General features: G+C 39.1%; 2 protein-coding genes across 8 annotated transcripts in view; one reads left to right on the forward strand and one right to left on the reverse strand.

Annotated features, from left to right (window-relative positions):
• Ankle2 (ankyrin repeat and LEM domain-containing protein 2) lies at positions 1 to 21,132 on the forward strand. Of its 4 annotated transcripts, XM_069506192.1 has the most exons (16): positions 1 to 163; positions 250 to 497; positions 1,420 to 1,575; positions 4,283 to 4,446; positions 4,949 to 5,089; positions 6,214 to 6,387; positions 6,946 to 7,098; positions 7,739 to 7,869; positions 8,044 to 8,082; positions 8,558 to 9,612; positions 10,310 to 10,431; positions 11,090 to 11,235; positions 12,551 to 12,682; positions 13,059 to 13,189; positions 13,444 to 13,475; positions 13,830 to 21,132. In XM_069506192.1, exons 2-16 carry the CDS (start codon positions 263 to 265, stop codon positions 13,920 to 13,922), a joined length of 2,904 nt encoding a protein of 967 aa, XP_069362293.1. In that variant the 5' UTR covers positions 1 to 163; positions 250 to 262; the 3' UTR covers positions 13,923 to 21,132. The 4 variants fall into 4 exon arrangements, with proteins under 4 accessions (XP_069362293.1, XP_069362292.1, XP_069362294.1 ...); XM_069506191.1 differs by lacking the exon at positions 8,044 to 8,082 and having other exon boundaries at positions 7,739 to 7,908; XM_069506193.1 differs by lacking the exon at positions 8,044 to 8,082 and having other exon boundaries at positions 1,420 to 1,569; positions 7,739 to 7,908.
• The window catches only part of LOC117992695 (uncharacterized), a 20,548-nt gene continuing 14,517 nt past the window's right edge, over positions 21,067 to 27,097 (reverse strand). For all 4 annotated transcript variants that reach the window (XM_069506168.1, XM_069506169.1, XM_069506167.1 and 1 more), the window contains 5 exons: positions 26,566 to 26,666; positions 25,751 to 25,838; positions 25,043 to 25,135; positions 23,998 to 24,209; positions 21,067 to 23,244 (listed from right to left, as the gene is read on the reverse strand). In XM_069506168.1, coding sequence (XP_069362269.1) covers positions 21,965 to 23,244; positions 23,998 to 24,209; positions 25,043 to 25,135; positions 25,751 to 25,838; positions 26,566 to 26,666 — 1,774 coding nt within the window. In that variant the 3' untranslated portion in view covers positions 21,067 to 21,964. The remainder of the gene's footprint in view (positions 23,245 to 23,997; positions 24,210 to 25,042; positions 25,136 to 25,750; positions 25,839 to 26,565; positions 26,667 to 27,097) is intronic.

Here is a 27,097-nt window from a genome sequence, read left to right on the forward strand (position 1 = left end):
ACTGGCATCGTACGATTTTTAATTTGTATTTTTCAATTTTCGGTTTTTGGAACACTCCTATTATAATAATCGTGCGTTAAAATTGTGCAAAATGTGTTGAGACAAAGGAAAATAAATTGTTTGCAAGTTGCTGATATGTTTTCATGACCTATACAATACACAGGTGAGTGTAAAGTTTAAATGTAAAAATAAACGTTGCCACCCATTTGCGTCACAACAAAACAGTAATTTTTTGTTTACTATTCTCAGATCTTGAGGCGAAATGTCGAAGGCTGTGGTTATTCCTGAGTGCAATAAAGATATTGGCGGCATTAAGGATGAGATTAGTCTTTCGCCTAGCGATAAGAAAGACGGCGCTATTTCTCTATTTAGCAGACTATTGCGCTTGGATTCGCTTGGGAAGCGTCAGAATGGCCCCAAAACTCCTACTACTGAGCCCCTGACTACTTATTATGGAGTTTATATACCTTGCGAAATCAAGAAAGGACCTGATGAAGGTTTGTATACAAAGCAGTATTATCACAGCCTTATCCTGCTATCATGCGATTTATCATTCTATAATATAGGTCAGCAGTGGTTAGGAACTATTTATAGTTTATATCTTATAATAAATGATATCTTGATTTGATTTTCTATCTTTTATTTTAAGTAAATAATAATGGTTCTTGTTTTAATTATCTATCTAGTCACCTATAGTATTAACAATCATGAATATGTATGGTCCTATTGAATCATTAACAGTGTACAGTTGTATAGTTTGTCTTTTCAACATAAACATAAAATGTTATGTTATTTAGTTAATCCAGATTTAATATACCTACATATAAACAATAAAAAGGCTATCCACTAAACTGGGGAAGGGCTGATTGACAGACATCGAGAACATTATGGAGAACTAATGATATACAATATGGAGAAATAGAGGCATGCAGGTTTCCTCACGATGTTTTCCTTTAGTAATAAAGAAAGTGATGTTTATTTTAATTCTTTAAAATGTAATAACTGAAATTTTGAGTGCCCAAGTATAAACGTCAGACTCCTGAATAGGAGGCAGAAATCTTATTTGGGCATCACAGGAGAATTTACTTACATTTATGTAATTAAAACCAAAAAAATCCTTTTGCTACTTCATAAAAATTCTTAGTATTGCTGTTAATAGGTAAATACTAAATAGGCATTAGGCATAGATTCTTTTACATTCATTTGTCTTAAATACATATTAGATGGTTGAAAGGCCAAACCCTGTGTCATTCAAAGAAGAGGCCCATACTCAGTAGTGGGTCGGTGATAGGTGACGATTTTTTTAAAAATAGAGATAGCGAGCAAACGAGTTGGCGGGTCAGCTGATGTTAAGTGATTACCGCCGCCCATGAACATGATGATGCTGCAATAAATTAATTTGATAATTTTCTGTTACAGAAGCACTTCATGTTTATGAGAACAAAGTGGAGGCGTTGGAGCTAGTGCGTAGATACAAGTCTGCGAGGTTTAAAGCCTTCCGAAACCATCAGGATGCTGTGTCCTTTGCTCTGAGGGGAGCGGAACCTGTGGAGACCCACGAAGGAAATGGTAACTGTATGTAGCTGTTTTTTAGGGTTCTGTACCTCAGAAGGAAAAACCGGCCAAGTGCGAGTCAGGCTCGCGCAATGAGGGTTCCGTACTACAGTCGTATTTTTTCGACATTTGCGCAATAGTTCAATAGCTATGATGCATAAAAATAAATAAAAATCTGTTTTAGAATGTACAGGTGAAGAGCTTTCATATGATACCCCACTTGATATAGTCACTCACTTCGAAAGTTGAAAATACTAATTATTAGTTCATGACCACAATTTAATTTTTTTTGTGTGATCTAACCCTAAATTCACTGTTTTCAGATTTTTCCCCAAATGTCAGCTATAAGATCTACCTACCTGCCAAATTTCATGATTCTAGGTCAACGGGAAGTACCCTGTAGGTTTCTTGACAGACAGACGGACAGACAGACAGACAACAAAGTGATCCTATAAGGGTTCCGTTTTTCCTTTTGAGGTACGGAAAAAGTACGACTGTAGTACGGAACCCTCATAGCGCGAGCCTGACTCGCACTTGGCCGGTTTTTAAGCTTTTTATTAGGTTGCATTGGTTGTATTTTGTAATTCTGTCAACATTGTATTTTAGTTTGCTTTAGTTTACTTAAAAAGTAAATAAGTAGCTTCTCGCTGAAATGTGTATGAGGTGCACTATATTATGCCGCCCGTATGATTTTGTTACCGCAAACTGACCACCATTGTTATTATATAGATAGTAATAGATAGAATATAGATAGTAATAATATAGATAACTCTTTTAATTAAAAAATTAAAAAAGGTATTATGCATGGCCTTTATTTTCAAATAAACAAAAAACGGCGGACTACTAGATAGGCCAGGCTCCATACTAAAATATTCAAACCCCTTTACATGTAATTAATTTTTAATGGGCCATTAATATTGAAACAATGCAATTTTGACAAAATCACAATTACACTTGAAGCTGTAGTAAGTAATAGACAATCAACTTGTCAAGCCTGTTAAGATAAAGTAAAAGCAGGTCAGAGTAATATATCTTCAAGATTTGATATGAGGGCATTGACTGATAGCTATGAAAAGACAAAGGTGTTTTATTTCTACTAGATACCTATTATAAAGATGATATGTAGGGGTGATAGGCTGATAGCTAAGTGGTTAAAATAATGGCCTCCTATTTAGGTGTACGGCGTTCGATACACTGCAGGCACATCTAACTTTTCATAGCTATGTGCATTTTAAGCAATCAATTATCACTTCCTTAGAATTTAAAAAAAGCATCGTGAAGAAACCAGCATGCCCGTGAGCTCTCCATCTGGAAGGCGGATACAGGTATCTGCTTTATAATTATAATTGGATATTATACCAGAAAAATTAAGATAAGGAATAAATAAAGGCTTTGAATTGAATTGAATTATACCAGAAAATGTCGAGTCTCCGCGGGATTTTGAAAAATCAAAATTCACGCAGGCTAAATCTATCATCTAGTCAGAAATTAAACACCTTCGCGTCTTTGTAGCTATCAGTCAACACCCTCAAATCAAATCTGAGAAGATGTAATATAAGTCATTTTGTAAAAAAAGTCTGAGTGCCAGTAACTTTGACAAAGTCCTAAGCAAGCTTGAACACTGAAACAGCCCTTTTTGTCTGGTGGGAGGCTTCGGCCGTGGCTAGTTACTACCCTACCAGCAAAGCCGTGCCGCCAAGCGATTTAGCATTCCGGCACGATGTAGTGTAGAAACCAAAGGGGTTTAATAAAACTGCCATACCCCTTCAAGGTTAGCCTGCTTCCATCTTAGACTGCATTTCACTTACCACCAGGTGAGATTGCATTCAAGAGCTAACTTGTATCTGAATAAAAAAACCCAATATGAGTTGTTGCATAAGAGATTTCATATGAATAATTTTAAAAGACGTGCAATGCAATACAATAGATCTTATAATACAGTATCTCTGTGTCATACATCAGAATAATAATATAATATGCATGCAGGTATAGATCGTTCTGAGTATATAAATAACTAGGTTCATTGACTTTGGTAAGCACTTGACAAAAGACAAGTTCGTGTGTGCTGCCAACGAAGATACTAATTAGGAATTAATTAACGACACGCGAATGAATTGCGGCCGAAGGTCGTTATTGGCGAAAAGTAATCTACATACAATTGATACAAATGTAGACAATAAAATAAAATTGTGCAACACACTATTTAAACGACTTAAATAACATATATTATATACATAAAAGCATTTAAAGCATATATAAACAGCTTAAAATTAAACGGTGTAAATATAAAATACACTAGCTTATGCTCACGACTTCGTCCGCGTGGACTACACAAATTTCAAAGCCCTATTTCAACCCCCTTCAATTATTTTAATTTTAAAATTTAATTTTTTTTTCTATTTAATTTTTAATTTTTATTGACTTCTGTAATAATATGGGTACATTTTTCCTGAAATAAAGAACATTATTATAGCACATGTAAAGAGAAAACAATTGAAAACTGAATTTGTGATTACATAAAAAAAATGTTTGATAGTATGGGATCCTATGTGCGATCGCACTTTAACGGGTTTTCTGAAGATCACTGACACATTTGAAAATGAAATGAAATGAAATGAAAAATGAAATGAAAATCTTTTTTATTCGTATAAACTTTTACAAGTGCTTACGAATAGTCGGATGCATCTACCACAAAATGAATAGTTTCCATTGTCATGTATTGTTTCAGCGATAATGAGTGAAAAGCCGTACCCGTTCAAAGCGCCGTCTCCTCAAGACATGGTGGCGCTACGTAAGGCCATCGAGGCCGGCCTGGTGAGCACGGTGCGGGACCGCATATGGGACAACCCGCGGTATCTAGTCAGCAGTGGAAACACGCCCGCTATTGTTCAGGTAACCCTTTTTTAAATTCAGATACAAGTTAACCCTTTGTCTGCCATCTCACTTGATGGTAAGTGATGACGCAGTCTAAGATGGAAGCAGGCTAACCTGGAAGGGGTATGGCAGTTTTTATTAAACCCGTACTCCTTTGGTTTCTACACGGCATGGTACTGAAACGCTAAATTGCTTGGCGGCACAGCTTTGCCGTCAGGATGGTAACTATAGCCACGGCCGAAACCTCCCACCTGACAAGACCGAAGGAAATTTAGAAACTATAATATTCCAAATTTCCCCTGCCGGGAATCGAACCCGAAACCTCCCACATTGATAAGACCACAGCGCTCACCACTGCACCAGAGAGGTCGTCTAGGACGAACGCCAACGTCTTTGACAGATTTTTCGCTCATGTGACTACTTAGTTGCTTCGTTGCAACGTGATTGAAGGACAAACTAACAAAAAACACACTTATGCATTTATAATAATATGAGTAGTGATTAGTTTTGTTTTCAACAGGAAGGTTCCCGCTACAACGCTTTACACGTGGCGGCGAAGGCAATGAACGCCGAAATCTGCAACTTGTTACTGACAACGGTCGGCAACCCGGCCTTCGTACAGACTCTGTCCGGATCGGACGCCGATGCTAACTTCTGCAAGGTGAGTAAAAGTTCCAGAGAAAAACCGGCCAAGTGCGAGTCAGGCTCGCGCAATTAGGGTTCCGTACTACAGTCGTATTTTTCGACATTTTGCACGATAATTCAAAAACTATGATGCATAAAAATAAATAAAAATCTGTTTTAGAATGTACAGGTGAAGACCTTTCATATGATACCCCACTTGGTATAGTCACTCACTTCAAAAGTTAAAAATACTAATTGTTAGTTCATGACCACAATTTAATTTTTTTTGTGTGATCTACTTCACGGTTTTCAGATTTTTCCCCAAATGTCAGCTATAAGATCTACCTACCTGCCAAATTTCATGATTCTAGGTCAACGGGAAGTACCCTGTAGGTTTCTTGACAGACAGACAGACAACAAAGTGATCCTATAAGGGTTCCGTTTTTCCATTTGAGGTACGGAACCCTAAAAAGGAACCCTTATAGGATCACTTTGTTGTCTGTCTCTGTCAAGACCCGTAAAGGGAATCAAAATCTGTAGGGTACTTCTCGTGGGCATAGAATCATGAAATTTGGCAGGTAGCATGTCTTATAGAACAAAGTAAAGGAAAAAATCCGAAAACCGTGAATTTGTGGTTCCATCACAGAAAAATAAAAAGATGTTGTTTATTTATTGTACGATAGTATGGAACCCATTGTGTGCGTGTCCGACTCGCACTTTACTGTTTTTTTTTTTCCTATTTAATAAGACCGTTTTTAAGTTTCTATTTTCTTCTTTTAACAGCCAGAATATGAAATGCCTTAAAATAATTTTAGGACGGCAAACATGGCCGATTGATATTATGTATTATCTATGGCCGATTGTATGCCCAATATAACGATCGGCGCCACCCGTCTTGTCACAGAACCGCGCGCTATGACTTTGAATGTTTTTTTTTTTAGTATGAACTTAGGTTTGAGTGAATGTTGTTTATGGTCAATTGTTTCATTCAGATTCATACGCAAAGAATATTAAACTCTATTTCTATAGGGATAAAGCTTAAAATCGCCTGAAACGCGACCGGGTCAGATCAGACACAAATTACCGACAGTCTTGGTCACGTGCTCGGTCGGATCTGACCCAAAGCCGTTTTAGAAGTTTCATTGGGAATGTTTGTTAAAGGAATTCGCCGGGTACCTAGTGGATATGTACCTCAACACTCCGGACAAGGCGATGAACGAGACTCCACTACACTTCGCCGCGAAATACGGCGCCGAGAGTGTGGTCGACGTGCTCACTTCGTTCCCGCAGTGCAACAAACTCGCCACCAACAAGTACGGTGAAATGGCGAAAGATGTGAGTTGCAACTAGTTATTCTTAAAATAAAACCGGCCAACTGCAAATCACTCGCGCACCGAGGCTTCCGTACTACAGTCGTACTTTTTCGACATTTTGCATAAATCAAAAATTGTTATGCATAAAAATAAATAAAAATCTGTGGTAAAGCCTTTTCATAAGATACCCCACTTGGTATAGTAATTTTACTTTGAAAGTTGAAAATACGAATTATTTGTTCATGACCAGATTTTAATTTTTTTTTTGCGATGTAACCACAAATTCACGGTTTTGGGATTGTTCCCTTTAAGTGTGCTATAAGACCTACCTACCTGCCAAATTTCAGGGTTCTAGGTCAACGGGAAGTACCCTATAGGTTTCTGGACAGACACAACAGACAGACGGACAACGAAGTGATCCTATAAGGGTTCCTTTTGAGGCACAGACTCTAAAAAATATACTGGATCTGCGTACCAAATTTCAACCCGACCCGCCCAGTAGTTTGAGCAGTGCGTTGATAGATTAGTTAGCCAGTCAGTCAGCCTTTTCCTTCTGTATATCTATATTTTTTTTCTTCAGATAATCTGCAGTCGATCATCCACCACGTCCCCGGAAACGATACGTCGTATAAAGGCGATGCTACATGAGCGCTTCTACGTGCCAGTGCTGCACATCGAGGACGACAGTGGCGCCCCCATTATCGGCAGACCTTTCACGCCCACCAAGCCACCTGTAAGTGTAACCCACCAAGTACCAACAACCCACCTTGCCACCTTTGTGAGTTAATGCGAGTCATGATATTTCATCCCCATAACTCATAGTTTCTCAAGTAAAGTAAAAGTAAAAATATTCTTTATTGTACACCAAAACTAAAACAATAGAAATATAAGAAATATGTTTGGCTTGAGTCAAAAAAAATTACCTACTTAAATAGTAAATAATATGTAAATAGTAAAATTAATATAAGCTCTCACAACAAAGCAATACAGTCCTCAACATATCCGTCCTAACAATCGTATAGGCGTAAACAAATTATCGGACGCGGCTGACAGACGCGGCTGACCGCCGCGACTTATAGGTGTCTGGATAATAAAATATACACTGAACTATGCAAACTATTGGACGTAATTAGCGAATGTAACCTTGGGCTGTCATTGAGCGTCCGGGCGTCCGATAGAAATCTGGCCCGCTGGATTTCTCCTATTGGATCTGGCCGGATGGATTTTGTCAGCCGCAAACAGATTGCACAAGCCGCGACCTAAACGACTGTGCACACTTGTCAGCCGCGGCTTACGGACACGTCCGATAGTTTGTTTCCGCCTTTATTCTCAACTTAATTGAGAGAAGAATAACTAGTATGTTTCTGTAATAGGAGCTAAACCAAGACCCCCTATCGCCGCGGTACGAAATACGTGCTTTCGCCGGACCAATGGAAGCAAATGATGCAGAATCATTCCGGCGACGATGGAAGACGCCCCCGAGATCCGCTAAACCCACCTTTAGGTTGAAGGAAATGACCAAAGGGTTGGAGGCTGTTGGCAGGTAAATTTTTTATACCAACTTCCGCGTAATAAACTAGATGGAGCTCTATATAAGTCAATCACGCTAGAGGTATTTGTATCATCTGTGCTGTCTATGATGAAAGGCGCCCCCGAGATCTGCCAAATCCACCTTCAGGTTGAAGGACATGACCAAAGGATTGGAGGCTGTTGGCAGGTAAACTTTTTATACCAACTTCCGCGTAATAAACTAGATGGCGCTATATAGAGTCCTGTCACGCTAGAAATGTTTTTATCATCTGTACAATGAATCAGTTGCTCATATGACGTACGTTTGATCTAACGATGGATTTTTAAAAATAACATCTCAAGGGCCGGTGCCTTCGCATACATAGTAGTTGAATTTAAAATTAATTAGGACCAAATACAAAGGTTGTATGTGCGCTTGCGTGTGTCAATGAGTGTTTGTGCTTGTGTGCGAGTATGTGAGTGCCTGAATAAAATAACTTAATATAAGCTAATATGATGTTCTGATTAATAAATCTATAGTAGTAAATGTTCAAATCTTACTCTTCCAAGTACAATATGAAACGTTGAACATTCCAGATTGAATTTTCCAAAAACATGTTTCATGAAGAACATTCCAAATTAAATCATGATTTAATTTTTCAAAATAATATTTTTTGTTGCAGGAATCTAGCGGAAAAAATGAGCGTGGGTTGGAAGGAATATTGGCCCTTCTTAGACACATTCACGGACCTCAGATCGCCAGAGGGGCTCAAACTTTTCGAGGACTACCTCAAAGCCAAATACGAAACCGCCTGCTCTTTCGCCTATAGCGACACCATTAACCTAAGCCACGCGCAACTTACATCCGATGACTTGTCTATCTCGAGAATTAGCTTAGGAAACATATCCCAAAACAGTCCCACCCCAGAACAAATCTTAAGTCCGATTTCAGAACTATGCGTTGCTATGAAGACTTGTAAAATAACTGACAGACCTCCCCATTGGTCGAAAACTGACCCGATACGACAACGTCTATGTAGACAGCCCAATCCCAAACCGATAGTAACTAACGGAGACTCTCCAGCGCTCAATCACACAGTCAGTCAGTTATTATGCATAGAAAGGACATGTCAAGTGTTTGCGAAAAGAATAGCAGATGCCTTAATGTTCTCTTTAACTGCAGAATTAGAAGTCGCTGGTGATTCATTAAAATCTGAAGCGAAACATCTTCAACACACAATAAATACATATATGGACGATGAAAGATTCAAAGATATTAACTTCGCCTTAATCCATTCGAGATTAGCGCAACTAGTAGTGTTCAAATTGAAACAGCAGACAAAAGAATTGGATGATATAAAAAATCTTGTAGAATTTTTAGTCAAACTCCGTTGTCCGAACGACGATATATTCAGTTCGGATGACGAAAGAAAGCCTTTTTCATACAGAACTAATAGGGTTAAAATTAACCATGTAATAGATAGCCATGTTAGATGCTTAGCTAGTTTCCTATGCGAGGAGTTGACTGAATCGGACGAAACTAAGGGACCAGCGGTTTCTGAGTTGGAATGTGGGGAGATTTGGGAAAAGGCGGGGAAGTGTAGGTGCGACTGGAAGATAGAGGTTTACGAAAGGAATAGCAAGAAAAATGCGTCGTTCAGGAAAAACAGATCGATTTTGTCTACGAGTCCGAAGACCGATAGTCTTATAAGGAGGCTCACTTTCGATAATGAAATCGGTAAGTGGATATAATTATTGTAATTTTTTGTAAATTTCAGGGTCTTTACAAGCAAGAAGGAAAATTTTTAGTCTAAACCCTTGGTTGGTCGCACTCATTTTTGAAACATCGTGTGTCTTCGTGTCGTGTGGGGTCTTTTTTAAAATTTCTTGTATTTTATAAACCTGCTATTATGATAGTATTTTAAATACATATCAAAAATTGCGAACCGGCAGGAATCGAACCCGCGTCTCCTGGGATCGCGCCCGACCCCAGGAGTTCGACTACTCTGTCCAACTCTATTCTTTATTAGCATGTGTTATAGGAACATTTTTTTAACAAAATTATACTACTTAGCTTAGCTTATATAGCTTACTCCCGTGACTTGGTCCGCGTGGACTACACAAATTTTACCCTTAGGGGTTGCATTTTCAAAATTCCTTTCAGAGCGGATCCTTTCTGGCGGAAGTGCGACAAGGCTATCTTGGCAAGTGTCCCCTTCGTTCTTGTTTAAATATTCTTTAGCCTTTGTTCTCCAACAGCGCCCCCCTGTCAATGTCATTCAAGTGCCAAGAGAGCCTTGTCACACTGTAGCTATCTGTATGCCAAATTTCAACCTGATCGGTCCAGTAGCTTGAGCTGTGCGTTGATAGATCAGTTAGTCAGTCAATCACCTTTTCATTATATATATTTAGAAGATTTAATGAAAATGTTGCAGGCGATGGAAAATTACAACACGCCGAGTCAGAAAAGCCTGTGAGCGTGAACTCACCCGCGGGCGACAGTGCACCGACGCTGTACAGCGTTGATGTGGCCAAGTGCCGGGTTATGGACCCAGAGGTAAGGAATATTGTGACCAATTCTACTGTACATAATCTCTAAAGCCCCCCCCTCTCTCTCTCTCTCTTTTTCTCTCTCTTGACTCTTGAGCCCGCTCAAATTGAAATATGACGATAATTATTCAAGACTAGCTTATGCTCGCGACTTCGTCCGCGTGGACTTCACAAATTTCAAACCCCTATTTCACCCCCTTAGGGGTTGAATTTTCAAAAATCCTTTCTTAGCGGATGCCTACGTCATAATAGCTATCTGCATGCCAAATTTCAGCCCGATCCGTCCAGCAGTTTGAGCTGTGCGTTGATAGATCAGTCAGTCAGTCAGTCACCCTTTCCTTTTATATATTTAGATATTGTCTTGGTTTGGACTCTTCCGAGATCAGTGTTGCTTTCCAGTTATAATCCGGGTGTCTTTACAGCAAGAGTAAATAGGCACCCTGTAGACAAACACGACGCGTTCAAGTATGTGCCTATAGTGGATTTTAAAAAAACCAAATTGACATATGTCTAAATCTAGTGGCATCCCTTTCCGCAGGGACCGTTGCCATATTTGTGAATGTGTTGACTTAGAAGTTTGATTTGTTCCAAGGAATTGTAGACCTGAGTATATCTGAGTTCGGAAAATATTAAACGCTAGTACTTAATTTAATACTTTTCTCTAGATTTCGGACGATGAATCGGTAGCCTCGTGTCTGTCGGACGGCGAGGACGCATATCAGACGGCGTCCGAGGACCCGTCCAAAGACTCGGACGCGGAAACGATGCAGGACGCTAGCGACCGGGCGGTCACTGAACCGTTTATTTACGGGTGAGTGTGCTATTATGATGAGTCGGTAGCCTCGTCTCAGTCGGACGGCGAGGAAGCGTATCAGACGGCGTCCGAGGACCCGTGCAAAGACTCGGACGCGGAGACGATGCAGGACGCTAGCGACCGGCGCTCACTGAACCATTTATTTACGGGTGAGTGTGTTATTATGATGAGTCGGTAGCCTCGTGTCTGTCGGACGGCGAGGAAGCGTATCAGACGGCGTCCGAGGACCCGTCCAAAGACTCTGACGCGGAAACGATGCAGGACGCTAGCGACCGGGCGCTCACTGAACCATTTATTTACGGGTGAGTGTGTTATTATGATGAGTCGGTAGCCTCGTGTCAGTCGGACGGCGAGGAAGCGTATCAGACGGCGTCCGAGGACCCGTCCAAAGACTCTGACGCGGAAACGATGCAGGACGCTAGCGACCGGCGGTCACTGAACCATTTATTTACGGGTGAGTGTGTTATTATGATGAGTCGGTAGCCTCGTGTCAGTCGGACGGCGAGGAAGCGTATCAGACGGCGTCCGAGAAACCGTCCAAAGACTCGGACGCGGAAACGATGCAGGACGCTAGCGACCGGCGGTCACTGAACCATTTATTTACGGGTGAGTGTGTTATTATGATGAGTCGGTAGCCTCGTGTCAGTCGGACGGCGAGGAAGCGTATCAGACGGCGTCCGAGGACCCGTCCAAAGACTCGGACGCGGAGACGATGCAGGACGCTAGCGACCGGGCGCTCACTGAACCATTTATTTACGGGTGAGTTTGTTATTATGATGAGTCGGTAGCCTCGTCTCAGTCGGACGGCGAGGAAGCGTATCAGACGGCGTCCGAGGACCCGTGCAAAGACTCGGACGCGGAGACGATGCAGGACGCTAGCGACCGGGCGGTCACTGAACCATTTATTTACGGGTGAGTGTGTTATTATGATGAGTCGGTAGCCTCGTGTCAGTCGGACGGCGAGGAAGCGTATCAGACGGCGTCCGAGGACCCGTGCAAAGACTCTGACGCGGAAACGATGCAGGACGCTAGCGACCGGCGGTCACTGAACCATTTATTTACGGGTGAGTGTGTTATTATGATGAGTCGGTAGCCTCGTATCAGTCGGACGGCGAGAAAGCGTATCTTGCGGTTGCGTTTTTTGTGGTATCATATCAGTAATCATCAGTACTATCACCTGTCTTCGTTTTTGCCAGCGCTCTGGTTAGACCCTGTATGCCCCCTACTTTTAGTGGGGTAATAATTAAAACACTGGCTAAATTACGATAACTTCCTGTAAATTCTTGATAAAAAAATATCGATATTGTTTCAGTGAAGAGCCCACAAAAATGGACCGCCTGGTGTTCGAGGCGATATCGGAGTGCCGGGTCACGCCTGACACATTCCCCAACATATACCGCTGGAGGCACACCGTGTCACTGTACACTCCCGCAGAGAGAGACCAGTAAGTTACTATTACGTCTACTAGACCTAGGTCTACTTAATTGTTATTACTTGTTTTTTTTATCTGTATTATAAGTATTTTTTGTGTTCCTTATATGTAATTTAATATGTAATAATATCCAATAATTAGTTTTACACGTTTTCGTCATGGCAACTATTTTTTTTCTGGGATAAAAGTAGTAGTAGTAATGTCCACCAGTGGACGCAAACAGGTTGATTGATTGAATCAAACATATCCAAAAAAACCGACTTCAATAACCACAAACACTAAAAAATAGAAAATAATTCGAATTTTTACCGAATACCAAGGGCTAACTTTGTATCTGAATACATTTAAAAAAATGTTTTCTTTCTCACCCTGTCCTATCCATTTCCAGATGGCAAGCGCCGGCAAGTCTGGACGACAGTATGACATCTTGTGTCTCCTGGTCAATGGGGGAAAGTCCCCGCATATGCAAAATGAGGAGTCGATGCAGCACGCCGCACAAGGACTTGCGAGACTCGCGGGGTGACAGGACACTACCTCTGCAGGTATGTGTTAAGCTGAAGGCACATTGCTGCAGAGTTGAAGCGATACCACGCGTCTTTTCTTTATATTTTAAGGTAAACTGAACTTTAACTGCGCTATTTTATATGCGTTCGTCCTATTAAAAACTTTGTACAGTTGTTGTTGGGAATTGTGGTCAATGGAGTGAAGCCCCCGCATATGCAAAATGAGGAGTCGATGCAGCACGCCGCACAAGGACTCGCGAGACGTACGAGACTCGCGGGGTGACAGGACGCTACCTCTGCAGGTATGTGTTAAGCTCAAGGCACATTGCTGCAGAGTTGAAGCGATACGACGCGACGCCTTCACGCTCCAAGGTAAACTAAACTTTAACTACACTCTTACAAAGTTACAAGTGCTGGAGAGCATATTATTTTAATGTATATAACGGGTACACACCAGGATTAATTTGATGTTTATATTTGTCGACATGTGCTGGTGAGCACACTAGACCCTTTAACTGACCCGAAAAATCACGTCGGGCCGTTGCGATGTGATTGAAGGACAAACCAAGTAACAAACACATTCTTGCATTTATTAATGTGAATAGTGATTTCCAGCTTTACAGTTGAATCCAAGTATTTTTCCTTTATCTTGTCAGGTATCCAACTGGCTCCGAGTAACAGGGCCGCATTCACCACGCTCCGCGTTAGCAGCTAAAAACGTCCCACACAACGTTAGCTTCGGTTTTTAGATATTATTTTACAACGACCTCTCTGTACTACGCACTAGACAGATCATATAAAATGAAAAGGTAACTGACTGACTGACTGATCTATCAACGCACAGCTGAAACTACTGAGGGGTTGAGCTAGGCATCCGCTAAGAAGGGATTTTTGAAAATTCAACCCCTAAGGGAGTAAAATAAGGGTTGAAATTTTTGAAGTCCACGGGAACGACATCGCGAGCATAAGCTAGTTACGAATAAAAATAATCAGCTGTGTCGACGGACGGTTCTATTTTTACCATTTTGGTACGGAATCCTAAATATTGTTGGATGCAACTTGCTTTTGTTTCTTACTTGATGACCAGTGGTAGTAATTCTGTGCACAACAAAATTTTAGAATATTCACATCTTTTTCTTACCAAAATAATAAAAAAAGGACGGACAAACTTAATAAAACTGTCATACCTCGTGACTTTAGGTGCCAGTCATGAGCCTATGGTATAAAAAATTCATTTTCCGTCCTTTTTTAGCAATATTAAAAAGAAAAAGATGCAGATACTCTAAATTTAGTTTAGAGAAAAACAGAATCGACGTCACTCATACTTATTTTGACAGCTTCAAAGATTTTTGTTCGGAATGACTCATCTAGCGCGTAGTACGTAGAGGTCGTTATTATTTTATTATAGTGATATTTACGAATATAGTAGTATGTACGTACTTTTTTATAACATTACATTTTCTATAGCTGACTTGAGCAGTAAACTAGTCGCTTCGCACTGAAACGCGCAAAGTATGGCGTATAAGACGTTCTTACATCGAACTAACAATGAAATAGTTATAACAGTGAAAAATCTAACAGAAATCCGAGCAAAACGGCGGGGTGATTATGTATCTCGCGATCATTGCTGTCAAACGTCCGGCTAGAGAGAGACAGCAATAGCCACAAAGCAAAATAAGAAGAAGAAGAAAAGAGACAGCAAATGAACTGTCGCATTGCTACTGCTGTCGCGTTTCTGCCGCTACTGCAACGTTTTACGTAATCGCCCCGCGGGTCGCTTGCGCGTTTCTCAAATAGTTGTTTGTCATCGATTTGTTTACCTTTTCCAAGTCAGCAGTCAGACCCCGTTCATACGGCATTTGCATCATACGTTTTTCGCAGGATAATATTTACCGAATACATAGTACCGCATGTAACATTGAGTAGAGAATCGCTCGCACGGTTAAAACTATCTACATTTCTTCAGCGCAAATAACGTGTGAACGATTCTATATACAATGTATGCGTCACTACGTATTCGGTAAGATGTCTCCTGCTAAAAAACGAGATGTGTTAATTAATGTCGTGTGAAGGGATCTAAATCTTACCAAATACGTATAGTACTCGACAGGTCGAGATTGCAATCGGGGTATGAGGCGGGGGGACGCCCCGCACAGCGTCCGCGCTCGCCCGCACCGGGATAGTGCGGGGCGTCGTCGTCGTCCCCGATTGCCATCTTGACCTGTCGCGTACTATATTATGCGTGGCGCATAGTTCTACAACTGTTCACACGTACAGTATGAATAAACGTATAATATGCCTTTAGAATGACATTTCGGCTTTGTGCCTCTGTCACTCATACCTATATGACGTTTTGTCGGTCTCAACAACAGAGACAATGCACTACAAGACTGCTATCTCTTTTCAAAGGTCAGTGTACATTATTTTCTGTCGCGTACTGTAGTACTGTGCACAGTTCTACTTGTGTGAACGGTTGTATACTTAGTATATACGCCACTACGTATTCGGTAAGATTTAAAGTTAGTTTTAATGTTTATAGAGTACTTTTAGTTTCTTCCTAGTCTTATGTTATAGGTTTTTTCTTAATTTTTGGGGTTCTGTAGTAAAACAAGGGACTCCTGTAGTTAGTCCAGTCTATCTGCGACTCGGCCATTTTAAAAGGACAACTAAGCTGTAAAGTTGAAATTTGGCTTTGAAAGTTATCGCCAATAAATATGGGATTTTAGAAAACTTGATATTTCTAAAAAAAAGTTTCCTGACAAACCTACAACTAAAAACCGTGGTCTTACTAGCATTAGGTACTTTAAAAAAATGTTTTTAAAATACCGCGTTTTAGCGACAACTCAAAAACTATTTTTCGCTATTAACAGCTTTTTAGTTACAGGATTATGAAAAGTTCGATCGATAACTAGTATCCAAAAACTATTATTTAATCGAGCAATATAATTCGGTCCGTTCACTGTGAATTTTGAACAAACAATATAATAGGATAGAAATTAAAATTTTATACCCATACTTAAATTGGGAAAAAATTACAGAAAAAATAACTTAAGTTTCAAATTAGTTTTCTATTCTGTTTACGTTAAGACAGTTTTTATAAATACGACTATGGAACCCTACTTCGTTTGTGTTCTGAAAATACACATGACCAGTAATTATACTTAACCAATGGGCATAATTTATGATGCTTTAATGAGACTGGAAAAATTGTCTAAAATTAAATGACTAAGGGTGTTTGTGCACACATCCGTATTCGGTTCGTATCCGTGATTCTTCGAAGTGACAGTCGTACAAATACGTACATTCGATGCGTATTTTTTTCACGGATCTGTCAAATCAGGGATGAGTGCACAAAGGCCCTAAGGCGTACATTAGTAGTTTTGGATCATCATCATCATCATCAAATTTTTAGATTAGGTACTAAAAATAATATTCAAAGTACTTAAATATGATCCCAAAATGGAATGGATCAAACGATTGGATCCATTAAAAATAAAATATGTGCGCGTGGCTTAAATATTATACAGGCAATAAACGGTTTTTACGGTAAACATTTTCTAGGTATCGTCCTGATTCCCAGTTGCCAGTTCACAGGCGATATTTAGAATCTAATAATGTGTATGTACGTAAATTGACGTGACTAAAAGTTGCATCCTTTTTAATGTTTAAAAAAAACGACAGCTTATTTTAGTTTTGTTAATTTAGTTAGTTTACTGTAAATGTAAAATGGCTATTGCAATCAAAATTGTAAACGGTTGTGATTGCAATTGCGATTCGCAACTACCCCTGTATTTACGAGTACAGTACGCGGCTGAAAGTAATGTACATTGACCTTTAGAAGGAGAGCAAATTTGTAGGGCACTGTCTCTGTCGTTGAGACCGACAAAACGTCATATAGGTATGAGTGACAGAGACAACGCTCTACAAAGCCGAAATGTCATTCTAAAGGCCGATGTACATTACTATCAGCCGCGTACTGCAGAGAAAATAATTGTTTTGATGTAATATTGACATTTTATTTTGTATTTGTCTATAGTATAATATACGTAGTACTTTTATGTAAATCTGGTGATAATATAAATATGACATAATAAATTCTAGGATAGTAATTCTGTGGTGCTAGCACCAAAGTTGTGATTATTAATTTGCGATAATTGTAATTATTCTAATTGGCTAGATGCCATGCAATGATTTTATACTACAACTATGATTTAATTAGTTTATACTTTATAGTGGAATTTTTTGACATTTCCATTGCTAACATTTCATTTTTATGAAAAATGCATAGTGCGAGGGGCAAAAAGAATCGCCAACTGAGTTGGTACAATATAGCTACGGGTAACTTTAAAAAGGTGTCAGACATTGTTAGTCGATGATTCAATTAAATTGATGGTATAGTAGAAATTATAAAAACTCAATCACCTGATGTAAATTGTTTATTAATATCTAAGACCACCTAATTACGTAAATTATATCCTAAAACCCTTTTTGAAAGCTCTATTATACCAATCTTCTAGGATACCTCTATGTACTTATTTTATTTCAGTAATTATTTACTAGTTTTATAATGCTTTCTTTTTACTCTGCTTGTGTGAGCTCTATGTAAAATAAGAGAAGCAGGAACTGGTTCATTGACTCATTCACACGACACAACTGAACCACATACATCACTAACATCTTAAATATGGTATCATTATTTTACGATTTGACATTAGCTAATGGCAAAACGTGTTGTTTAATTAAAAATTCGGCTATAGAAGCAAAGTGTCAGCCATTCGTGATTGCGATTTTCACCTTGTAACTATCAAGCTTTGGTGCTAGGCCTGCTGTTTTAAGCGCGTTAAACTTGTTTTTTTTTTTAATAATATTTTTTTTAAATTGATATTAAACTGCATGTGTCTTGTAGTTTCGCTAGTTTCTAATTTTTTCGTTATTAATTTTGCACTTCTGCCCAGTGTCAATATGGATATATTATTATTTTTTAAACTATGGGTATAAGTCCCGCAAATTACTATTGCGCTGGAACCGTGTTTCATTAACATCGAAATTAAGTAATTTTGACATCAGCCGAAATAAAAATATACCATCAGCTCAAAACTTCAGTCTAGTGCTGATGTCACTAAAATGGCGGCCATGCGCATTAGCAATTTGCGGGACGTATACGTCACGTTTGTTCTTACTATACTATTTTTTTTAATTATAAATTCAAAGTAGAAAATACTTACCTACAAAAATATTCTTCTGATATACCTACCCAAAAGTAACAAATTAAATAATATTATTTATTTTTCATCACAATTATTATATTAACACTGAAAGTAAAATGATAATCTCAAATTTTGTATAATAATTTTTTAATAAAGCTGATTTTGTTTGTGATAGATTTAGTTATGGACCTGGTGTTTACTATAGTTAATGACAAAATATTATAATGAGCCGTTATACTGGGTGGATCCCATTTACGCGACATACATTTAGAGCTATCGCGAACCACGGTACATTTTACATTTGTACCGTATATTTTTCCCCCGCAAAATCTGTGAAGTATAAAACTGCATAGAAGCGCGCGCACTCCGGAACTAATTCCGCACGGGATTTTAATAGATTTTAATTTAACCGCAACTCGCCGCACCGCAGTGCGCGCCCTCTAACACCGCATACTTTTGCAGGACAAATCTAGCCAAATATGTAAGTAGCGCCTAGATCGAGTATAGAACCATTCACACGTTGTTTTTAGGATTCCATACCTCAAAAGGAAAAACGGAACCCTTATAGGATCACTTTGTTGTCTGTCTGTCTGTCTATCAAGAAACCTACAGGGTACTTACTTCCCGTTGACCTAGAACCATGAAATTTGGCAGGTAGGTCTTATAGCTGGCATTCGGGGAAAAATCTGAAAACCGAAAATTTGTGGTTACATCACGCAAAATAAATAAATTGTGGTCATAAACTAATAATTAGAATTTTCAATTTTCGAAGTAAGATAACTATATCAAGTGGGGGTATTATATGAAGGTCTTCACCTGTGCATTCTAAAACAGATTTTTATTTATTTTTATGTATCATAGTTTTGAATTATCGTGCAAAATGTCGAAAAAATACGACTGTAGTACGGAACCCTCATTGTGCGAGCCTGACTCGCACTTGACCGGTTTTTACTTGAAAAAACTGTTGTGAACGGAATCTTACCGAATAAGTAGTGGTGCATACAGTTCGTATAGAACCATTCACACGATTAAAAGTGTTTTTGTGTCCAAACTAAGGGAGTTCGTGTTCGCCATATTGTGACGTCATAGCTAGAAATAAATAGATGTTACAACATCTTTAACTGGGCCTTTTGAGATTTCTATGTAAATTCCCACGATGAGTTGTGCTTTGTCGTAGAGTTTGACGAGCGACGTCGTCGCAAATATTGTGAAAGGGCCCATAGTTTGGTTGGACGCGTTGAACGCAGTACGGCTGCGTTCAACGCACGTTGCGTTCATATGCACTAAGTAACCTCTACCTTTAGGCCCAATGAGCTATAGTAAACACCAGGTTCAGTTGTGTTTAATGTTATTTCTAGTTGCATTTTTACAATACAATTCCAAGTTCGCCGTTTATTGTGACAATAACGTCCTCGCGTTAACGCATTTAATGTTGATTGTTCAGAAATATGAGTTGTCAAAGCGTTAAGATCTCGCTGGCGACTAAACTTGCTACACCTTGTATTTAAAAAGGTGATAATAATGTATTGGCACGACGAAAAGTTTAAGGTACCAGTACACATTAGCCCCACGACGTATTTGGTAAGAACCAGCCAATGTGCCCTAATTCTGCTAAGATCCTTAGGCGTTTGATAGTCGCTAAGTCAGCTTTGGCCAGAAATCTACCTTCGGTCGAACACTGAAACTTACACCGAAATTCATAGTCGAGATTGGAGCTTCTTTAGGGGACCATTCAGACGACATGTGTCATATTCAACATAAATGCATTGCATAAAGGTTGAATATGATATCGTCTGAATGGTCCCCTGAAGAAGCGCCTATCCCTGTATATGAATTCCATTGTTAATGTTTCGATTTGTAGCATGTATTGAAGCACAGTACGCGGCAGAAAGTAATGTACATCGACCTTTAGAAGGAGATAGCGGATTTGTAGAGTATTGTCTCTGTCATTCAGATTGACAAAACGTCACATAAGTATGAGTGACAGAGACAATGCTCTACAAAGCCGAAATGTCATTCTAAAGGCCGATGTACATTACTATCTGCCGCGTATGTTACTTCAACGTAAAACAGCCTTTCGGCGAGTGATTGGTCGATTGCTTGGGATCAATGTATGATAGAATTTAGTGCCTGACGACTAAGACAAAATAGTCTTGCACTGTCGCAACCAGTTTATTCACGAAAAGGGACAAGACAAAAAGTCGCTAATGTGATCTTAGCATAATATTATGTTGTGTCCACTGACAATCAAACTTCCAGAAGACAATTGCACTTAGTTAACTTTCTCAGCAAGTCAATCTCTGCAAGTTTTCCATTGGAATGTGACTGCTGCAATTTCTTTCTTCTGCAAATTTTATTGCTAGTGGACACTGCTTTAGGCGCTGTCCTAATACAACGCGATTACGCGATCGTCGCAAGTTCGCGCGAATTTTACTCGCGATCAAAATGTCTTAATGGGCAATCGCGCGATGATCGGTATTCTAGCGATAGCGGTATTCGACGCAAGCACGCGATGGCCGCGTCGCTTACTCGCGCGATGATCGCGTAATCGCGTTGGACAACGCCATATAGTTCGCAAACTCCAAACGTTAAATGGAATTTTGCTCTGATAGAAATATGTTTAGAGAATGTTTGTACTTTTATATTTAGATGAGGATAAAATTAATGTAAATAACAAAAATAAAAATGTATGTTTATATATTTTAATGTTCACGACATTAGATAAATAAATAAATTATGACTGGTTAACTTTTTTTTGCGTTTCATTTCACACACATTTACGGATACTTTAGCTGACCACAATCTAGGGCTAAAATAAATCGACAGGTTTAAAAGTAATGCTATCCTCTTTCTCAGGGGAGATTTTGAAAGGGATAGCACAATTTTTTTAGGTCTGTCAATTTAATGTAGTTTAGAGATTGTTTACAACCAAATTGTAGGTGTAACCGCTTGACTGAAACGGATCGTGGGGTAGGGTGCTAGAGTCGAGAATTCGAGAGTCGAAACACAATAACGTCAAAGTAAAATGGACCTAAAGAGCCTTGAATTGTACAGAATTTTTTTGTTCCTCGTTTTCATTTCCTGATGAATCTATTTCTCTATTATCAACTGAACTTTCAACAACTACCTACTAAATGGTCTTGTTTCGATTCAAAAACACCTACTCGTACGTTGATAGTTTCACATACATGTTCAACTTGCAATGTGAGTTTGTTTTCTTTGACTACATTTTCTTCTATTTCTTCTAAATTTTCTGTTTCTGAATTAAAGTCAAAAATTGAATGCCACTGATTTTAAGTTCGCAACGTTTTCGCTTGCAGCGCTGACTGTAGATGTGTAGACAAACTTGAGCTTTGAAACAAGGCAGTTAAGATCCAGTTTACTATAACGCAAAAGTGTTTCGACACTCGAATACTATTCACGTTGGTGAGACAAAAAGCGTACAGGTTGCTAGAGGGTGACAGCGACGAATTCCTTAGATTAAACGTCAAACAGTCGGCCTCTAGCAACCCGCGGACTACCTTACGAGCCGTCCTAGTGAAACAGTATACCTGTAGGCTATATAGCCCCAGTTTACAAATAATTTAGCTGTCCCAAAAATTATCGTCTTCTGAGGTTTTTGGTAAGGAAATAGGCGAGTTTTTACCGCCTTCGGACATGCTGTTGTAATAATTGTCTACATCTGCAGAAAAGTCATCAAGATATCCCTCTTGTACCAGATCCTTGTCGACTTCGGATTCTAGATATTCTTTGGTCAATTCGAATTGTATATCGACACTGGACAATTCATTATCATTATTTGCATGAAAAATCGCATTTAAGGCATCATTATTGGTCAATTCAGCAAGTTTTTCTGTATGTTCTCTAGGTGATTTCGATTTTGTTGGATTGGGACTCACGATAATAGTCATTTGTGTAGAAATTTTTTGTTCCTCGTTTTCATTTTCTGATGAATCTATTTCTCTATTGTCAACTGAACTTTCGACAACTAGTAAAAGGTCTTGTTTCGATTCAGTAACACCTACGTTGATAGTTTCACATACATGTTCAACTTGCAATGTGAGTTTGTTTTCTTTGACTACATTTTCTTCTATTTCTTCTAAATTTTCTGTTTCTGTATTATCATCGATTATATTTTTAGAAATATCTAATTCTGTTTGATTAGGTGTACTCGTTTCGTCATAAACTTTATTAATATTTTGCTTTGAAATTTCCAATTCAGCTTGTCTATTATTTCCGGCATTTTCCTCTGTACCCTCTAAATTTTCCATTTCTATATTTTTAGGAATATCTAATTCTGTTTGATTAGGTGTACTAGTTTCGGGATAAATTTTATTAATATTTTGTTTTAAAATTTCCAATTCAGCTTGTTTATCTTTTATTTTTTGAATGATTTCTCGCTTATTCTTTTCGCTTTTCAATTCACTGCTTTTGTCACTTTCTGGTTTTTCTATCGAGCTAGGAATAGGACTTTTGGTATGAAAATTATTGTTATGCAGCGGATTTGGAACGCAATTAAAATCATCTTTTTGGTTTATTTTCTTTTTATGTTGAGTTTGGTATAATTTTCTAAATTCTGTTAAAGGTTTTTCCAGATAATTAACGTTTTTTCCTTTCGGTTCTTCGTCTTTATCATCTTTACATATTTCGGCGTAAAATGGTGGAATAGGTTTTATTCGTTGGGCAACTGAGTTCTTGTTACGGAAATGTAGATGTCCTATGTCGAATTTAGTTTGGTACTCGCGCAGATATTTGTCGAAGTCCTTCCTTAGATTTTCCGTTGACCTTTCATAGTCAATTGTGTCATTGGATGCTATGTTTTCTGTTATTTTTACTCTTTGTAATGTGTGACTTGGTTTTAGTTCTGCAAATAAAATAAAAATAATTTCGAGTCGGACTCGCACATAAACGGCGGTTACGCACTCATCCGATCCGAGTCCGTGAAAATACGTTCCTTTTTGTTGTGTACGGTGAGCTTATGACATAATATGTCGCAGATAATCGTTGATATTCTCACGGATGACGGATAGAACTTGGATGACGGAAGCACAGTGCGTAATCGCCGGAAGGGTACAAGAAATAACACTTTAATTTTCATGGTGTTCAAATTGGATTTTTATTATTTGTTATTATAGCGACAATAGAAATACACATTCTGTGAAAATTTCAACTCTACCCATTACGGTTCACGAGATATAAGCATGCTGATAGACAAACAGATGGATAGCGGCTTAGTAATAGGGTCCCCTTGGCAGCCTTCGGTACGGAACCCTATAAGAACATATTATGGAGATATTTTGTGTAGGTACAGTAGTTACTGAATGAGGCTAGTTTAGGTACAGTACGCGGCCGAAAGTGATGAACATCGGCTTTTAGAATGTCATTTCATCTTTGTAGAGCGTTGTCTCTGTCACTCATACCCATATGACGCTTTGTCGCTCTCAACGACCGAGACAGTGGTCTACAAATTTGCTGTCTCCTACTAAAGATCGATATTCATCACTTTTGGCAGCGTACTGTACCTCAATTCTATGATAAGTCAGCGTTTATGATCTCACCTTATACGCTATTAAAGTTCGAGCGTCCCTATTGAAAACCCTTCACAATTTCAACTCACCCAATTGGCTAACACTTTTCATCGCGGAGCTTTCAGCTAAGACCAGATTCTGTCGTTCCTCCCTTAACTCTGACTGCCGTTTTCTAAAGCCCAAATACGACTTTTCTACAGCCTCCGCCTCAATTTCCAACTTCCGGAGCCGCATTTTGGCTTCACGTAAGACCGCGTTTGGACTTTTGTCTCTCGGTGCCGGCGGGTCTTTTATTACGTTGCTGGAATTTTTTTTTTTGAAAAGGTACACAAATCTGTCTGAATATAAAAAGAGATCTACTCTTTTTATATTCTGACACTTTATAGTTACATGTTTTGTGTAATAACATGTTTACTGGATCCTTAAGTAACGAGTGTGTGTTGACTAATAAAATATGCATTAAAGAAATTTGTAAAATGTAGGTTTAAGAAATTACAATAATCTTCTCTATATATAAAAATGAATCGCTGAATGTGTTGCTGATCGCAAATCTCGAGAACAGCTGAACCGACTTCGCTAATTCTTTTTTCATAATAATCCTTGAAGTACGAGGATGGTTCTTACGGAGAGAAAAATTTAAAAAAAAATCCTGAAAAAGAATCGACTGTTAGGCGGTACGAAGTTCGCCGGGGCAGCTAGATTTAAATATAAAATGGTATTCTGTAATATATATTTAATTTTTTCCAAACCAAAATATGAAATCAGTGCCCTTTTATTTCAAAAGATGAAGACTAATATGATAATTATAACAGTTTATAAATCATAGATACAAATCATCATCTAAACCCATTGACTACAGATCTCTTTTCAGAATGAGGAGAGTTAAGGCCGTAGTCCACCACACTGGCCAAGTGTGGACTGACAGACATCAGTTCGCACACCTTTAAGAACATTATGCAGAACTCTCAGGCATACAGGTTTCCTTCACCTTTAAAGCAAGTGAATAGGAGGCCCAAGTCTAACCGCAATCAGCACTTTTTATGAAATCCTAAATTAGCACAGCTGGGAATCGAACCTGGGGCCACTGCACACCAGTGCTGCGCTAAAGATTTTGTTAAAGAAGAAATAACTTACTTCTTTAACTTTTCCTTAGCCTCCCGCAAAACTGATTTCGGACTTTTTTCCCTTTGTTTATCGAACACTTGTTTTATTCGTTGTGGGCCCTCCCTTAAAATAAAAAAAAATCATCAAACAATACGTTTTACGTAAACACACGCCTCTTGCCCGTCATCCAATGAAATGTTAAGATATGTCAAAAAATAAATTAATAGCCTCATCTGGTGACAGAAAAGCTGCGCAACGGATCAGCCTGGCTGTTCAGCGTGGAAATGCAGCCAGTATTCTTGGCACCATTCCACGCGGGCATGATTTGTATAGTATGGTACGCGACAGGTAGAGATGGCAATCGGGGAGTGAACGACCCGCACACCCGCACAGCCCCGCGCTAAGCCAGGGCGGCCGAAAGCGAGGCGTCCCCCCGCCTCATACCCCGATTGCCATCCCAACCTGTCGCGTAATACTAGTTTACGCTCGCGATTTCGTCCGCGTAGAATACACAAATTCCTATTTTACCCCCTTAGGGGTTGAATTTTCAAAAATCCAAAATTTTCTTAGCGGATGTCTATCATAATAGCTAGGCTGCAAGCCAAATTTCAGCCCGATCCGTCTAAGTAGTTTCAGCTGTGCGTTGATAGATCAGTCAGTCAGTCAGTCACCTTTTCCTTTTATATGTTTAGATTAATAAATGTGTGAGGGTGTATGTGTGTGTGATTATTGATTTACCCGATATTCGTGTGTGGAGATGTGCAGTTTGTTCCGTTAGCATTTAGAAGCTGGGTTGTACGAGTGCTCCCGTTTACTTCGGGATTATCTGAAATTATGAATAGAATAGAATAGAATTTATTTTATTCAAGTAGACTTATTACAAGTGCTTTTGAATCGTTAACTAGTTTAATTAACCACTGGTTAATGACGTTCCTACCGAGAAAAACCAGCAAGAAACTCTATGAATTAGAGAATAAGAGTCATCATGATCAACCCATTACTTCAGGTCTTCTCAGGGTTAAGGTCGTCTGCCACGTTGGCCCAATGCGGATCGCCAGATTTCACACATCTTTGAGAACATGGAGAACTCTCAGGAATGCAGGTTTCCTCACGATGTTTTCCTTCACCGTTAAAGCAAGTGATATGTTTTAAACGCGCATAGCTCCGAAAAGTTAGTGGTGTGTGCCCGGGATCGAACCCACGACCTCCCGAAAATAAGGCGGACGTCTTAACCACTAGGATATCACCAGCCACCAATAGGAGTATATTTTTATGAATAACAAAAATTATATAACGACTACCTTATGCCCGCGACTTCGTCCGCGTGGACTACACAAATTTCAAACCCCTATTTCACCCCCTTAGGAGTTGAATTTTCAAAAATCCTTTCTTAGCGGATGCCTACGTCATAATAGCTATGTGCATGCCAAATTTTAGCCCGATCCGTCCAGTAGTTTGAGCTGTGCGTTGATAGATCAGTCAGTCAGTCAGTCAGTCAGTCAGTCAGTCACCTTTTCCTTTTATATATTTAGATAATACTAAATTATACGTACCCGTAGATTCTTGTGAGCTGCGTTGTTGAGGTGCGCCTTGTCTCGGATGGGTGTGCGTGGAGAGGCGTCGCCGCAGAGCCCGCCAAGTGCTTATCAAATGTCTGATAAAGATTCAAATATGTTTATTCATTCAAAATCGACACTTATCTACTTCGAACTTTTTCCAGCAGAAATTACTAACAAAACCGGTAAGTGTGAGTCAGACTCGCACATGAAGGGTTCCTTACCACCGTACAAGTATAAGTACAAGATATATCTTTTTAGGGTTCCGTACCTCAAAAGGAAAAACGGAACCCTTATAGGATCACTTTAATTCATAATTCATAATTCTTTATTGCAAAAAATACACTTGAAGTGGTTATTTTAGCGTTTAAACTACCGTGAGTGATTTCCATTATAAATACGGACGGACTCCCTTGAAAAAGGACCCCGTATGGGTTCGAAACTAGTCGGGCTAACGTCGACTACACACGTGAGTAAGCCGGGACAGATAGTATTTATACTTGAAGTGGTGTTACAATATTTTTTGGAA

Source organism: Maniola hyperantus, chromosome 22 (genome assembly GCF_902806685.2).
Source record: "Maniola hyperantus chromosome 22, iAphHyp1.2, whole genome shotgun sequence".
NCBI lineage: Eukaryota > Metazoa > Arthropoda > Insecta > Lepidoptera > Nymphalidae > Maniola > Maniola hyperantus.

Coding starts and splice junctions, on each gene's coding strand:
- Ankle2 (XM_069506191.1), top strand. CDS start 263: ATGTCGAAGGCTGTGGTTATTCCTGAGTGCAATAAAGATATTGGCGGC. Junction 7,099..7,738: donor TCACGCCCACCAAGCCACCT/GTAAGTGTAACC, acceptor TTTCTGTAATAG/GAGCTAAACCAAGACCCCCT. Junction 13,476..13,829: donor ACAGGACGCTACCTCTGCAG/GTATGTGTTAAG, acceptor TTATCTTGTCAG/GTATCCAACTGGCTCCGAGT.